General features: G+C 40.1%; 1 protein-coding gene and 1 pseudogene across 1 annotated transcript; one reads left to right on the top strand and one right to left on the bottom strand.

Annotated features, from left to right (window-relative positions):
- Positions 1–310: 310 nt before the first annotated feature.
- On the bottom strand, positions 311–980 carry LOC104456686 (calvin cycle protein CP12-1, chloroplastic). Its single transcript, XM_010071539.3, is given in 2 exon segments — positions 311–732; positions 734–980. Coding segments are annotated over 2 exon segments (369 nt in total). The 5' UTR covers positions 917–980; the 3' UTR covers positions 311–546.
- Positions 981–3,977: 2,997 nt separating this feature from the next.
- LOC120295902 lies at positions 3,978–11,046 on the top strand (annotated as a pseudogene).
- The last annotated feature ends 3,483 nt before the right edge of the window (positions 11,047–14,529 follow it).

The raw sequence follows: 14,529 nt of genomic DNA, 5'->3' as shown, positions 1-14,529 counted from the left end.
TATTTTTAAGGAACCGCAATCTCCTTGTCCTTTGGCACGCATGATCTCCTGGATTAACTAATCTATACTACCTCATTTGACATACTTGTAAGTTAGTCATTCATTTTATTTTCAATATTTTCTAATCCCAAAATTTAAACTTTTATATCTTACAAACAACCCTTACGCAACAAAATCTTAACATCTTCAATAAATAAATAAACTAATACATAGAATATCTCGGGTACTTATTTGCTAGTTATCTCAGAAGGAAGAAAAATCAATATTTCATGCTAATTTCACGACAATAGATGGCAAAATACTAAAATGCTAAACAGAAAAGAAAACATAATTTGTTATTTTGCATCAGAAAACCAACCATAGCTTACACCCCCACATATTGCACGCGCTTCTTAATTTTACACAAAGCCACAGTAAACCCATTAAAGCTTCAACAAATTAAAAAAGATTAAAAAAAGAAGAAGGAAAAAGGTCCATTCCACCAAAAAGAAATTATTCATTCGAAAATAAAATCGACCGGAATATTATCTGAAAATTTATAAACTTCTAATTATCGTAAGTGCGGCACTCGTCGGTCTCCGGGTTGTCCTTGCAGAAGCTCTCGAGCGGGTCCGACTCCTTCTTCCGGTCCCGCGCGTGGCTCGCCGCCGCGCTCAGCTCCTCCACCTCGTCCCACGCCGCCGCGCACTCCCCGCTCACCGGGTTCTCCGAGCACGTCTCCTCCGCCTCCCTTTATGCTCTCCGCCACCTTCTCCTCTATCTGCTCCGGCGCCGCCGCCGCCACCAGCCTCGTCCGCAGGGGGGTGCGGCGGCTCAGCCGCTGGAAGCCGAGGCTCTGCGGCTGAGGACGAGACGAGCGGAGCGGCCTGGCCGCGAGTCTAGGGGAGGAGATGTTCATGCCGGTGAGAGTCGCCATGATTTCCCGGTGGACTTTGGAGACGAAGGCACGAAGCTGTCAAGATAGCAGAAGAGACCTGGCGAGGCGAAAGGGATTTAAATGGGGCTTTTCCAGGCGATTGGTGAACACACATTTCTTATCGGGTTGGAGCCAATCGCGTGCTGCCACGTGGCATGGGAGGCCAGATATTTTAAGGGAACAAACACCCACGGGTGGATAATCATTGCACCCGGTTTTAGACGTTGCCTATAATTTGTAGGATGGGCGTAGTCCATACGCAAAAGGCACCTTCGCTCATATCTTCCTGTGAGCACCAGATTTTCAACTTGACAATTAGATCGAATCTTTTGACCAAAAAATAAAAATAAAAATGAAATCGGTCTGATTCCAAATTCAATAAGATGTTTCTCGGACTAAACCGATTTTGAAATAGTCCTTAAGAAAACACTTTTGCACGTATAAATAGTCTAATCATAATTTTCAGCATAATGAAACAACGATATAATTACTTGACCAAAGTTTTTATAGTGAAATAATGCAACATTAATATGATATTATAAAATTTTGACTTTTTTTTGTGGATAAAACAAATATTGAACCATGAGTTTGGCAAGGAGTCGACTCATTTCAACACTTGATGGTGACTTAGTTGCGAGTGACTTGTCTAATTGAGTTCATATTATCGAGCATGACACGAACTCACGTTCATGAGCTCTTGGCATAAATGTAACGTCTTTCTTGAGTTACAATAACTGAAGGTGGCGTAATTTGGTCTTTTGAGCTAGTTTCCTATTTAAATTGAGAGTTTTAAATGTAGAGGATGCATAATGAGTGAAGTGTGAGTAGGATACGTGCGTCATTTGCAATTCAAGAGAGAATGGCTGCACAACTCTTGAAATAAGCTTGATCAAAACATGCGCCATTGGATCTCATTAGTAGAGAGGAACACGGTACCCAAGATGTAGGGTAAATTCAAAATTCAAGAAATTGAGCAACTTGTTCCATCTGAAATTTAGAATAAGTCTGCATTTTTCTTGTTCTATATCTTTGGGTAACTTGTAGTATTTCATTGCATTTGATGATGAATATGTAATTTGAAACAATTAATTAGAATTTTAATTTTCGACAAATCTAGTATTAAGATTTTTACATTGTTAAGGATTTATATTTTTCGCATGTTTAAATATAAGTTGTAGTCTCTAAATTATAACAGCGAATAGTAATTATTAATGGTGATAATTCACCCTACTCGTTTAATCATGGATAGATTATGAAACCTGTGATAAGGTAAGTTCTATGTTCCCGAGTTTAAATGATAGGTTTTAGATTAAAAAAATTTGAAAACAAATTTTGGCGAATAGGTTTCAAGTGAGATTTGAATTGACCTTAAAGCCACTCACCTCTACTCATTAGTTGATCTGCGAGACTTTACTTGTAACTTTGGTCAATGTTTAGGTCATGTGTATGTATAAGAAGAAAATGACTACTTGCTCATTTTGACATCGAACAACATTTCAGGGGTGCTTGATACAAATTCTCAACAACGATTGAAACAATGGCAATATGTTTTGGATGTTTAACAATTGTATCCCTTGGCGACACCATCGCCCTCACATCACCTAATTGGAAGCTACCACCTAGCTTCATGGTGTAAGTGCTACTATACGTTGGAATGCAATGAAGACTACAGCCGATCATACTTATACAAAATCGATTTCAGGAAATCACAATTCTATAGAAAATTTGGTTGACGTGACTTCGATAGTCTTTTTTACTCGGTGATCCTAGAAGTACCTTGCAAGTACTATGAAATAGTTAAGTTCGAGTTTTTAACCGGTGCAGGTAGCCCTTCACTCAAAGTGGCTATATATAATTCAAAAGGATGAGATAGAAATCTCTCACACCCACCACGCCAATCAGGAGGGGGTGGCCTTTCTGTGGTCTTCGAATTCTGCGTACCTTGAAAATGGAAATCTTGACATCATGACGACATCATGACGACAAAGCTTCGGTTCGTCAAAGGTCGAAACGAGCTCGGAACATATCACGTGGCGTCTGATACTACTTTTTACGCAGCAACTCCAATTATGAAAAGGGCGCTGTATCTTTTTGGAAAAATTTATTCGAGGAACATTTAAAGCCCCAACACCTTTCGTCGCTACATTAAAAAAAAAAAGTTGTCCTTTGAAAATTTTTCAAGAATCGCGCTTTTAAAATATGTTCTATTTTGTTTTTTGGGTAAAGGCCATGCACAGTTGCTATCACAATCTCAGTACATTTGTGGCTCTACGAAGGAGAAGTTATTACATAGATTCTATCTATGGAGACTCATACTAGAGATAAGTATGGGTCTGGAGTTGAACGGAAAATCGGATTGAACTGATTCGGTTTTCTATTCCTAAAAAAAGTAGAATCAACATTTTAACAGTTTGGTTTCCAATTCTTAAGTAAGAACTGAATCGGGAATTGATCGTCCATATTTTATGGATCGTTATTTTTGCCATATTGAATTTTGTTATTGTGTTATCTAAGAATTAAAAAAAAAAAAAAAGGAAGAAAATAAAAGAGATATTGGCTAGAAACTTGAAAGCACTAACTCCTGTATTTGATGCTTGAAAAAGAGAGGTAATGTACGAACCTTACCATTGATTTGCTATTGATAAGTGAGTGGTGATCTTGTATTTGGGGATTGATGGCGAGACGTCTTCCTATAAAAGAATTAGAGATTTCTATTTATAGAGTTATTGACTTGCTTTTATTGTTTTCACAATTTCAAGTGTAAGATGGGTGAACCAATTATATTACTCGTTTGTTTTGATTTTCATTGATATATTCTTATCACGAAGAATGTAATAAATTTAGAAGAAAACATCACTTACTAAAAATATATTACTAGATAGACATTTAATTGATTCATATGATGAGCATGTTTTAGATTTCAGGATACTTGACATAAATTTTAGATTTCAAAATTTGGGAACCGATTTTGACGAGGTGAGTTCCATTGCGAAACCTGGAACCTGAAACGATGGTAGTACGGCTCACCTCTAACGAGCACCACCAATGGTAACCCTTGAACATGCGGGCCCCAGTCTATGCGAGACCTTTTCATACCATTACCAAGCAACACGGAGAATGCTACGCCGAGGTGCACCGGAACACCCCGTTCGAAATAAAAAGATAACATTCCCCGTCTTCCATTTTCCACTTTTTCATTTCGATGGGAAGACAGATGCATCCTTTATTCGGCTCGCGCTTTGTGGACTGGATACCCTGCGCCTGATCCCACACTGCAACCACCCCTTTTTTTTAGTTTTTCCAACAGCGAGGACGAAAGGCGAAGACGATGGACATGGACCAGTCCTCCTTCTAAATCCCATCGATCCCACGCCCATTGAAATGATGCGTGTTCCCAAAGTCTGCCACCTCCATCGCCTCTCCGTCCTCTCTCTCTCTTCCCTCTCTCTCCTCCTCCCTCCTCCTCGAGGCTCTGCAGGCCCTCGCCGCCCCGTGCGCCCGGCCGCCTGAGAACTCGCCCGGCCGCGCCGTCCCGGACGATCATGACCTCCTCCTCGCCGCTCCGCGGCTGGTCCCCGTCGCCTCCGCCGCCGCGGCCGCCGAGAGCAGCGGCGGCGGCAATGGCTCCGCTTCCGGCGCCGCCGCGGACGATTCCGGTCTCGGCTATTACGAGGACGAAGGTAGCCGACGTGTCCCCGTCCGTTTGCTTTGTTTTTGCTGTGTTCGGGTGGGTTGTGTCCTCTGGCGATCGATTGTTCTCGGAGTAGGTGCGTGCGATGAGAGTGAATCGCAGGTGGACTAGAGTCTTGTAGGTATTGACGGCGGAGATTTATGCGGAGGGGAGTTAGCCAAGATGGAAAGAAAATAGGGGCGTTCGGCGGTTAACTTTTCTGGAGCAGGTTCAAGCGAGGCTTCCGATGTCTCGTCTCTCGGATGGATCCTGATCAGTACGGCGTAGACAGTTTTTCTTGTGTGCTAGCTTATCACCAGTTGCGGTCCTCATTTCCAGTCGTTTCATAGAGTTTGAGTTTTACGCTGTCTCTGTCTGAGAGGTTAAAATAGTTAATTCCAGTCGCTCCTGTTAAATATTGAATTACGAGTAGGTCACTTATATTGAAAAAGTGTTGCCACATAGTCTGTTGAGCTTGTTTGTTTGCATTCATCAATGAGAAGTACTTAAAAAAAAATAACTCTCTGTCGAAGGGTGGACCAATGCTTGCTTCAACTCTCTGATTTTCCGTTGGCAGACTGAAGTTTTCCCGTGAAACTAATTGTTTGCGTTTTAGCCCTATGTGTTCAATATTTGGAAGACACAACTTTCCCCAGCATACACTCGACCGATCTTGGATTTAATTTTTTGGGATTATTGTTGCTGCACAATTTCCAGTAGCAGAATACTCATTATGAATTACTGAATGCAGGTTCGGCTCTGGGTGGTGCATATCGTCTTCCTCCACCAGAAATTAGAGATATAGTTGATGCTCCGCCACTTCCCGCATTGTCGTTCTCCCCACAAAGGATAAAATTCTGTTTTTGAAACGGAGAGCTTTACCACCTTTAGCTGAGCTTGCAAGACCGGAAGAGAAGCTGGCTGGCATCCGTATTGATGGAAAGTGCAACACCAGGAGTCGGATGTCATTTTATACTGGTATAGGGATTCATCAATTATTGCCTGATGGTAAATTAGGGCCAGAAAAGAAGTACATGGGTTTCCTGATGGTGCAAAGATCAACTTTGTCACCTGGTCAAATGATGGTAGACATTTGTCCTTCAGCATCCGATTTGATGAGGAGGACAATAGTAGTAGTAAGCTTCAGCTTTGGGTTGCTGATGTGGAAACGGGGGAAAGCCAGACCATTGTTTGAGTCACCTGACATACGCCTAAATGCTGTTTTTGACAATTTTGTTTGGATAGATAACTCCACCCTAGTAGTTTGCACAATACCCTTGGGCCGTGGAGAACCGCCAAGAAAACCTTTGGTTCCTGGTGGTCCAAAAATCCAGTCTAATGAGCAGAAGAGTGTCATTCAGGTTAGAACATTTCAAGACCTGCTGAAGGATGAATATGACGAAGATTTATTTGATTACTATGCCACGTCTCAACTTCTTTTGGTTACTTTGGATGGAAAAGCTAAGGAAATTGGTCCACTGGCTGTATATACCTCAATTGACCCCTCTCCAGATGGGAAATACCTTTTGATAACCTCAATTCACAGGCCATACTCTTTCATTGTACCTTGTGGAAGATTTCCCAAGAAAGTAGATGTATGGACTGCTAATGGACAATTTGTCAGAGAACTTTGTGATTTGGCCCTTGCAGAAGACATCCCAATTGCATTCAATAGTGTGCGCAAAGGGATGCGCTCAATCCAGTGGAGAGCTGATAAACCTTCTACCCTATATTGGTAATTGTCTGAAAATCTTTAGTGTTTTGTTCTGTTCCTTTTCTGTGTATTTTTTGTGTCAGTTTGATGATAAAGATTCAGATCTTACTTTTGGTGGTGAGTATCGATGTATTTTTTGAAGAAATGTAAGGGCATATAAAATTGCATTAGTCATTTACTGTTAGCACTTGCATGGGAAGGTGAAAATTAGTGATAAGACTGCGAAGTTCCTGCATGCTGTCTAAAATTATACATACGTTTTTTGCAGCTTTTCTTTCAGGAAGCCTGCTTCTCATGCGTATGCTTCTGATGATTGGTAGTTCTGCAAAGAACGGTAAATAATGGGGATCCAGTAGATAAATACAACGACATATTAGGAGAGTTCTTGGTCAATGCTTTTCGTTCTTAAATGTCCATGGTTCATTTCAGGGCCGCGAACTGTCCTCATTCTTTCACTTAAGGAGCACTGGTTACAGATTTTCTTGGATAAAAGTGTCAAATTGATTAGCAACACTTCTTTGTAATTTTCTAAATATCCCTTCTTCTGAATGTTCTGATGTTTGGTTTATTATTGTGATAGATGGTGTGACTTTAGACAGAATAAATTGACGCATTATTACTAGTTTTTCTGTATGTATCTGTTTTTTAATTGATTTAAGGCATCTAGGGTGGAGACACAAGATGGGGGGGATGCAAAAGTGAAGTTTCTCCACGAGATATAATTTACACACAACCAGCTGAACCACTTGAAGGTGATCAACCAGAAATCTTACACAAAGTGGATCTTCGATATGGGTACGAAATGTTTTTCCTCGAGATTGAAGTACTATTGGCAATAATTTCTTCCTGTTGCTTCAGGAGATTTGGACGCCTCTCTCCTTTTCTTGTTTTACTTGTATTTAATCTAGTTAGTTGAAAGTGATCAAGTCATGAATCATGGCTACATGATTTGCCAACCACCACAAAAAGACTCAAATGGCTACTTGTGCCTTATGTTGTAAACATTGTAATATGGAGTCTTAATTTATTTCTGTTCAGAGGAGTTTCATGGTGCGATGATTCACTGGCTCTGGTTTATGAGTCTTGGTACAAGACACGGAGGACAAGATCCTGGGTTATTTCTCCTGGATCCAAGGACACAAATCCTCGTATACTATTTGATAGGTCATCTGAAGATGCGTACTCAGATCCTGGTTCTCCAATGCTTCGAAGAACGCCCGGCTAGGACCTATGTCATTGCAAAAGTGAAGAAGGGAAACGATGAAGGCACTTATGTCCTATTGAATGGGAGTGGTGCAACACCAGAAGGGAATATCCCTTTCTTGATTTGTTTGAAATGTAAGTTTCTGTAAGTCCACGACTCCATTCTCCAGCAGGTTTTCCCCCTTTAGCTCTCAAGCATTGGCATTGTTTACTGACTCATGTTTGTTCAGAAATACTGGCAGCAAGGAACGAATATGGCAGAGTGACAAAGAAAAGTATTTTGAGACTGTTGTTGCTTTAATGTCCGATCAAAATGATGGGGACATTAGTCTTGATCAATTGAAGATCTTAACTTGAAAGAGTCAAAAACTGAAAATACACAATACTACATTATGAGCTGGCCAGATAGGAAAGCATGCCAAATTACAGATTTTCCTCATCCGTATCCTCAATTGGCCTCTCTCAAGAAAGAGATGATACGATATCAGAGGAAGGATGGGGTTCAGCTTACAGCAACACTTTATCTGCCACCGAACTATGATCCATTAAAAGAGGGCCCTCTTCCTGTCTAGTCTGGTCATACCCTGGAGAATTTAAAAGCAAAGATGCTGCTGGACAAGTCCGTGGTTCTCTAATGAATTTGCTGGGATAGGTCCGACATCACCTCTTCTTTGGCTGGCTAGAAGGCATGGATTTCCATTGTTATTTTCCTTCTTTCCCATTTCTCTTTCAGTTTCCAGGCATCTGTATTAACTGATTTATGCAAATTTAGGAAGAGGTAAATAATTGTTTTAGGTTTTATCTCTTCTAGGTTTGCTATCTTATCGGGACCAACAATTCCAATCATCGGTGAGGGTGAAGAAGAGGCAAATGATAGGTAATGCAATGCTTTTTGTTTGGAAAAAGTTAATCTTCATGTTCGAGAATTTTCTCTGTATAATAAGCTAACAAAAGCCATTTCTTGGCAAGAAAGGATAGGCCTTTAGAGACAGTTGTATTAGAGATATCTTGCTAGAATCAGATGGCTGGTGAAGTTCTTTTCTCCGGATAGGATTTTCTTAAAGTTATACGTCTATGAATGCATAACTCGTAGATGCTTCTAGTGGATTCTTTTTCTTGTTAGTCTTTGTCCTCCTTTGTGGCAAATGATTACTTGTGGTACTTTCTTCCATAGCCTTTTTGGCTGCTTTTATCCCCCACTCCTTTTTCTCCAGGTTCCTATTTTCATATAGTGTATTCTTTGGTGCACTAAAATCTAGTAAAAAGGTCAAACTTGAGAAGTTCTGTAGAATAAGTTGCTACCCTGTATCTCTTTGGCCTGTGCCTTTGCTTTTAAGTGAAAATGAATCTGAAAATTGTGAACGTTGTGCTTTTAAATGTGAAATGGTTGATTTTAGTGTAGTTTTACCTGCACCTTTATAATCTTTTGAGTAAAAGTTCCAAAAAGATTAGGACAAACTTCCAAATGCTCTATCCAACAGAAGCCACATGCTAAAACCAAAAGTCAAAAGCCATAGTGAAGAAGCCTGAGCCACCTCAAGTAGGCTCCTAGATTTCAACCAAAAAACCGTGCTATTAATGGCTTTAGATTATTTACATGTATCTATGTTTTGGCACAATTTGTTTGTCAGGTATGTGGAGCAATTGGTTGGAAGTGCAGAGGCTGCTGTCGAGGAAGTCATTCGTCGCGGAGTAAGCTCCTCTTCTCTTTTCAATCCACACAATTCTTGTAAATGAGATTATCTTGACAGGTTTCATTTATATCATTTGCTGATTAAGGTTGCTCATCCAAACAAAATTGCTATTGGAGGACACTCATATGGAGCATTTATGACTGCAAACCTCCTTGCACATGCTCCTCATTTATTCTGTTGTGGAGTAGCTCGCTCTGGAGCTTACAACAGGACGCTCACACCTTTTGGTTTTCAGGTAGGACAATGGTTTGATTCTTAGAGTATTTCTTGTTTGACTTGACCTTGTGCCTTCTGAAGTTGCTTTTACTTATAAATGAGTGCTGACAAAGGGCGCTGTGCCTCTGCCTCTTTGTTTGTATAGAATGAGGACAGAACTTTGTGGGAGGCTACTAATACTTATGTGGAGATGAGTCCTTTCATGTCGGCTCACAAAATTAAGAAACCAATCTTGCTTATCCATGGAGAAGAAGATAATAATTCAGGAACACTAACCATGCAGGTATGTATATATATATGTTTCCAGGTCTAGTTTCAGGTTTATTTAAGGAAAAGGGTGCTGATTTCATATACAATTCTCTTGGGTTGGTGTCTTTGTATTTTTTTACCCTCTTATACTCTCTCTGTAACTGATTTATTTCAGCACTGATTGATTTTTCTGATTACAAATGCAAAATCGCTAACCTGCTCACCACTTTGATTTGCTTTTGTGTTTGTTGCAGTCGGACCGCTTTTTCAATGCTTTAAAGGGCCATGGTGCTCTTTGTCGCCTTGTAGTTCTTCCCTTTGAGAGCCATGGCTATGCTGCTCGTGAGAGCATCATGCATGTCCTGTGGGAAACTGATAGGTGGTTACAGAAGTACAGTGTATCAGCTGCTTCTGATGTAACTACAGATGTCAATTCTTGTAAAGATGCTGAAAGTAAAGGAGTGGTTGGTTCAGAAGTCAAAGTAGTTGGTGCTAGTGGTGGTGGTAACCCAGAGCTGGCTGATTTTGATCAGGATCAGTTAAAATGCATTCCAAGATCATCATTGTGGTACTTATTATGACACACTTCCATGGAGATATTCCAACATCATTCTATGTTAGGGTTGTATCATCATGTTTATCATGTACTGCGACTTTTACTGAGGTTATCGTGAAAGGAATGACCAATATTTAATTAATCTTTTCTAGCATCACGGGCTTCAACTTGCTAGAAGTATGTCTGTTGCCTTTGGTGAGGGTTTGTGCATGTCAAATGACCGCAGAAGCACTGTTGTAGATATCATCATTTCTTTAGTGTTCTTTCCTCACTAGCCAAGATGTGAATGGCTAGTTTTGAACAGAGAGATTTACTTCGAAATCTATGGCGTGCGTCTTTCTGAGCTTCATTTCACGTATAGACAAATATAATCATTTGGATTTTTTTGAATTAACTATGAATTAGCAGATCATGGATGCAGTAGCTTGTATGTACTCACCGTCTGAATTATTGTAACTTGCAGAGGAATGGAAGATGCACATAGAAGAAACTTGGATCGGCAGCTGTGTCTGTAAATGGTTTCTGAGCAGATCACTCTTTCCTGAGGGGCAACGCCTACCTAATGATAGAAATGACTGCTTTGAGGATATTTGACTGGCAACGCTGCACTCAGAGAACTCCAGAATTCATTTGATTTCACCGCGAGTTGTCAATTGGTTCAGGTTGTACCTTCATGAGATATCTTGCATAAAATGCTGTGTAATTCACTATGGAGCACCAGTTGCAAAATGAGATCTCCGATGCAGTAAAGCATGCTGCGGTTTGATTGTATGGCTTCATCTTTCAGTCAAAATAAATATCACGGAAGACCTGTGAGTTTTATCTGTCGATTGCTCGTGTAAGTTACACAGTAATAATGGAATGCTCAATTTCTACTTTGCTGCAGAGGAATATATGTCATGGACAACTTCGGTATCGCTTTTTATGTTCTTGCTTTAGGATGGTTCTGTTCTGGCTTTGCTTTACTTTTGCTATTAAGTTTACCTTATTGTGCTATGTGACAACTTCAAACTTGTTGCAACGTCACCATGTTTAAGTTCTTTACATGCACGCAAAATTACAGTTTTCATCACTGGTTCAAGAATTACAAAATGCTGCTGTTCATGAGACAAATGGTCCCTTAACTTTTTATAGACATATTGAACAATTTAAAAGTTCAAGAATTGTATCGCACATTGAGTTAAAGTTCAGGATTATATTGAATACATTAAAAGTTTAAGGATCATATTGCATATTGAGTCAAAATTTGGGGATTATATGTATCATTATCCATAAAATTTATGAAGGTTCAAATACTATCAAGATCATTTAAAGGAAACAGTGGGAGCAAGAAAAGGAAGATACTATCCCATGATTGCCTTTTGAAAATCGGAAGGAAACAGTGGGAGCAAGCAAAGGAAGAAACTATCCCATGATTGCCGTTTGAAAATCGGCCTTAGTGTTTTGTGATGCTTTATTGCTTTTGAAGTAGGTTGAATGTTCATTGGGAGATTTTGTAGATTTAGCTTAGTTTGGGGATTTATTTGGTTGGGAGCTCAGCACCTGGAGGCCACATGTGAGTCGTACCAATTATGTATCATGTTCTTGAGTCATCCAAAAATAAGAAAAAACCACATTGAGCTGTTGATTTAATAGCAAAAAGAAAATAATCTCGAAACTTCATCAAAAACAAAGAAACTTAATTCAAAATTTGATTGGAAGGCCTGAATTGGCTTTCTATTCATTGCACACTGATTTTTTTTTTTGGTTACCATTAAGTGGTATTTTAAACTAGATTTTGTGTATTCCAATTCGGCCAAATTAAGTATTTACATATGACCAAAAATCGGTGCTTATCGAAGCACAAAATTTCTGTCCATTTGACCAACTCAACAGATGAATGATGGTTAGTTCTGCTAGTCTTATTGGACAACGAGGTTTCATTTTCACTTCACGAACATGACGAGGCTAATGTGTTTTGTCTTTATAGTCAAGCCACTTATGTACGAAAAACATGATTAGCAATATCATAAAAGAAAGCAAGATGGATCTTAGTACTTTGCTTTATTTCCAAATTATTATGATCATCTTTACAATTACTATTACTATCATTTGATAAACTAACTGGGAGTTTAAAGTCAAACAAAAATCAGAATTTCCAAACTCCCACCTGTCATTCCCCTCACGCACAACAGTGCACCGATGGGGGACGTACATTAGCAAGCATGCGCAGCGTGCACAAAACAGAGGGGGTGAGGGAAGTTCCTTAGCGGAATATGCCGAGAAATATCGAAAGAAACCTCATTCAAGAACCGCAATTTTGGGTCAACATTGACGATAATCATCAATAACTAGATTTTGAGTCTCAAGATGTGATGATCATACAATGTCATTCCCATCCTACAAGAATAGGAGAGACTTTACCCAAAAAACTTCATAATGCCGGGGAGTGGAACTATGTAGCAATTAAAATTACAGCTACCTTTGGTAATGACGACATACTCCTTGCAAATTGACTCTAATGTACAACTTATAGTCATGTTGAATCCATCAGCACGTGCGTAATAGACAAGATGCTATGATTGTTCTAATGGGTTCACTTGCGTTCAAATTATGCCTTCAAGCTGCAGGATCACATCCCTGGTATTCAACAATTTTCAAAGAGTAACAAGTGACATATGTGCCATTCAACTTCCACCTCAACCTCAATTGCCATGGGCTTCTCGGTTCTATCTCTCACTTTACCCTGTTGTGTTTGCATAAATAACTACAGAGCTATTCAAAAGCACCACTCATCTCAAAAAAAAAAAAAAAAAATGCAAAACAATCCATCGGTGTTGACACTCGAATTTTTGTTGGCCATTTAGGCATCTGTCCATTTTGCAAAAATAGTAAAAAAAAAAAAAAGAGAAGAAAAAGAAGAAAGATAACAACAAAAATAGATTAAAAAAATAAAATAAAAATCAGGAGGGCCAATTATGCCTGGCCCGGTTGCTTTATAAGATTTCCGGCCCACTCGGGCTTTAACCCATGACTTGGCCCAAATTGCCTCTTGTTTCCCTATTTTTATTCCAGCCCAACCCTTTCCTTTGTTCTCTTCTCCCCTTCTCAACCCATTTTGCTTCCTCCAAGCCCGGCCCCTTAGCCCTCCTCCTCCTTTGCGCGCGCATTTTGGTGAGAAGAGTGCCTGTGACGCAAGGAGGACACAGACGACTGTGGATGAGCGCCTGAAGCGTCTGTGAGCGAGAAAAAAGAGAACGGCTGAGTGACCGAAGCAAAGCCCGAGTTCTAGAAGGCTTAAACTCGCGAAACCCCAAAGAACCGTCAATCCAGAGTTGAGTTTGGCCGGAAATAGCTTCGAGTTTTATTCCGGTCGCCGGTTGCCGTATCTTTTCACGGCCAAGTGACGTAGATTCTCTCGCTGAAAGTCTCCGCCGATCGACGACTTTGTGGAGTTCGGTCACCTTGATCTTCTGCTATCGGTCTCGGCCAGGTAAGGCGAGTTTCTTCTTTCTCGAGCATACTCTGCCTCGCCCCTGCTTTTGAGAACCCGACCTCGATCGGCGAGTTAATAAGTAAATCGCGATAATCTGGGACCTGATAGCTGCAAATAGTGTTGATTTAAGCATATAATTATAACATAATTTGGCCCCGAATCACTTGGAAATCAAGCTGAAATCGTTTTCGAACTTGCATATAAAATGCTCGATGAAATGCCTCAACGAATTTAACTCTATAAAACCGATGTTTAGGATCTTTGATGTATGTTCAATTCGTTCTTATATTGATGTATTGTCCCCGACATCGTCATTATCTTTGAATTTTGGGTGGCGTAGATAGCATCATCTGAGTCGGCCTTGAACTTCGCCGGAAAATCCATACCCTGCCGGAGGAGCCGCGGTTTGAGGCCCCTTGTTAGTCCGTTTATCCTTCCAATGATACAAAGCATTTCTCAACGGTTAATTTTCAATGACATGAGCATTCTCTCTTATTCAGTCATTGAAATTTGTGACTATGCTACAACGATACATATAACAACACACATGCACTGTTAATCTATCCTTCTATATTCCCTTGTGTCTTCGTCCTCCTGAGCTTCTATTTCTTAGATGGAATGTCTGGATTGAGAGGTAGTGCGTATTCCACGATATCGAGATCTAAACCCGGCACATCGGCATATGACCACGTAAAAGATGTCTTGGTATTCTCGTTTACTTGACTGTTTTCGTTTTGAAATTTTGTTTTGAAACAGGCCAAAAAAAAAGGAAGCCTATCATTAAAGAACTCTCTGGTTTGTTCATGTCTACTTCTGAAATTTCAATTTTGGTGCAA

This window comes from Eucalyptus grandis, chromosome 7 (assembly GCF_016545825.1).
Source record: "Eucalyptus grandis isolate ANBG69807.140 chromosome 7, ASM1654582v1, whole genome shotgun sequence".
NCBI classification, from domain to species: domain Eukaryota; kingdom Viridiplantae; phylum Streptophyta; class Magnoliopsida; order Myrtales; family Myrtaceae; genus Eucalyptus; species Eucalyptus grandis.
This window is presented reverse-complemented; position numbering and strand designations above follow the sequence as displayed.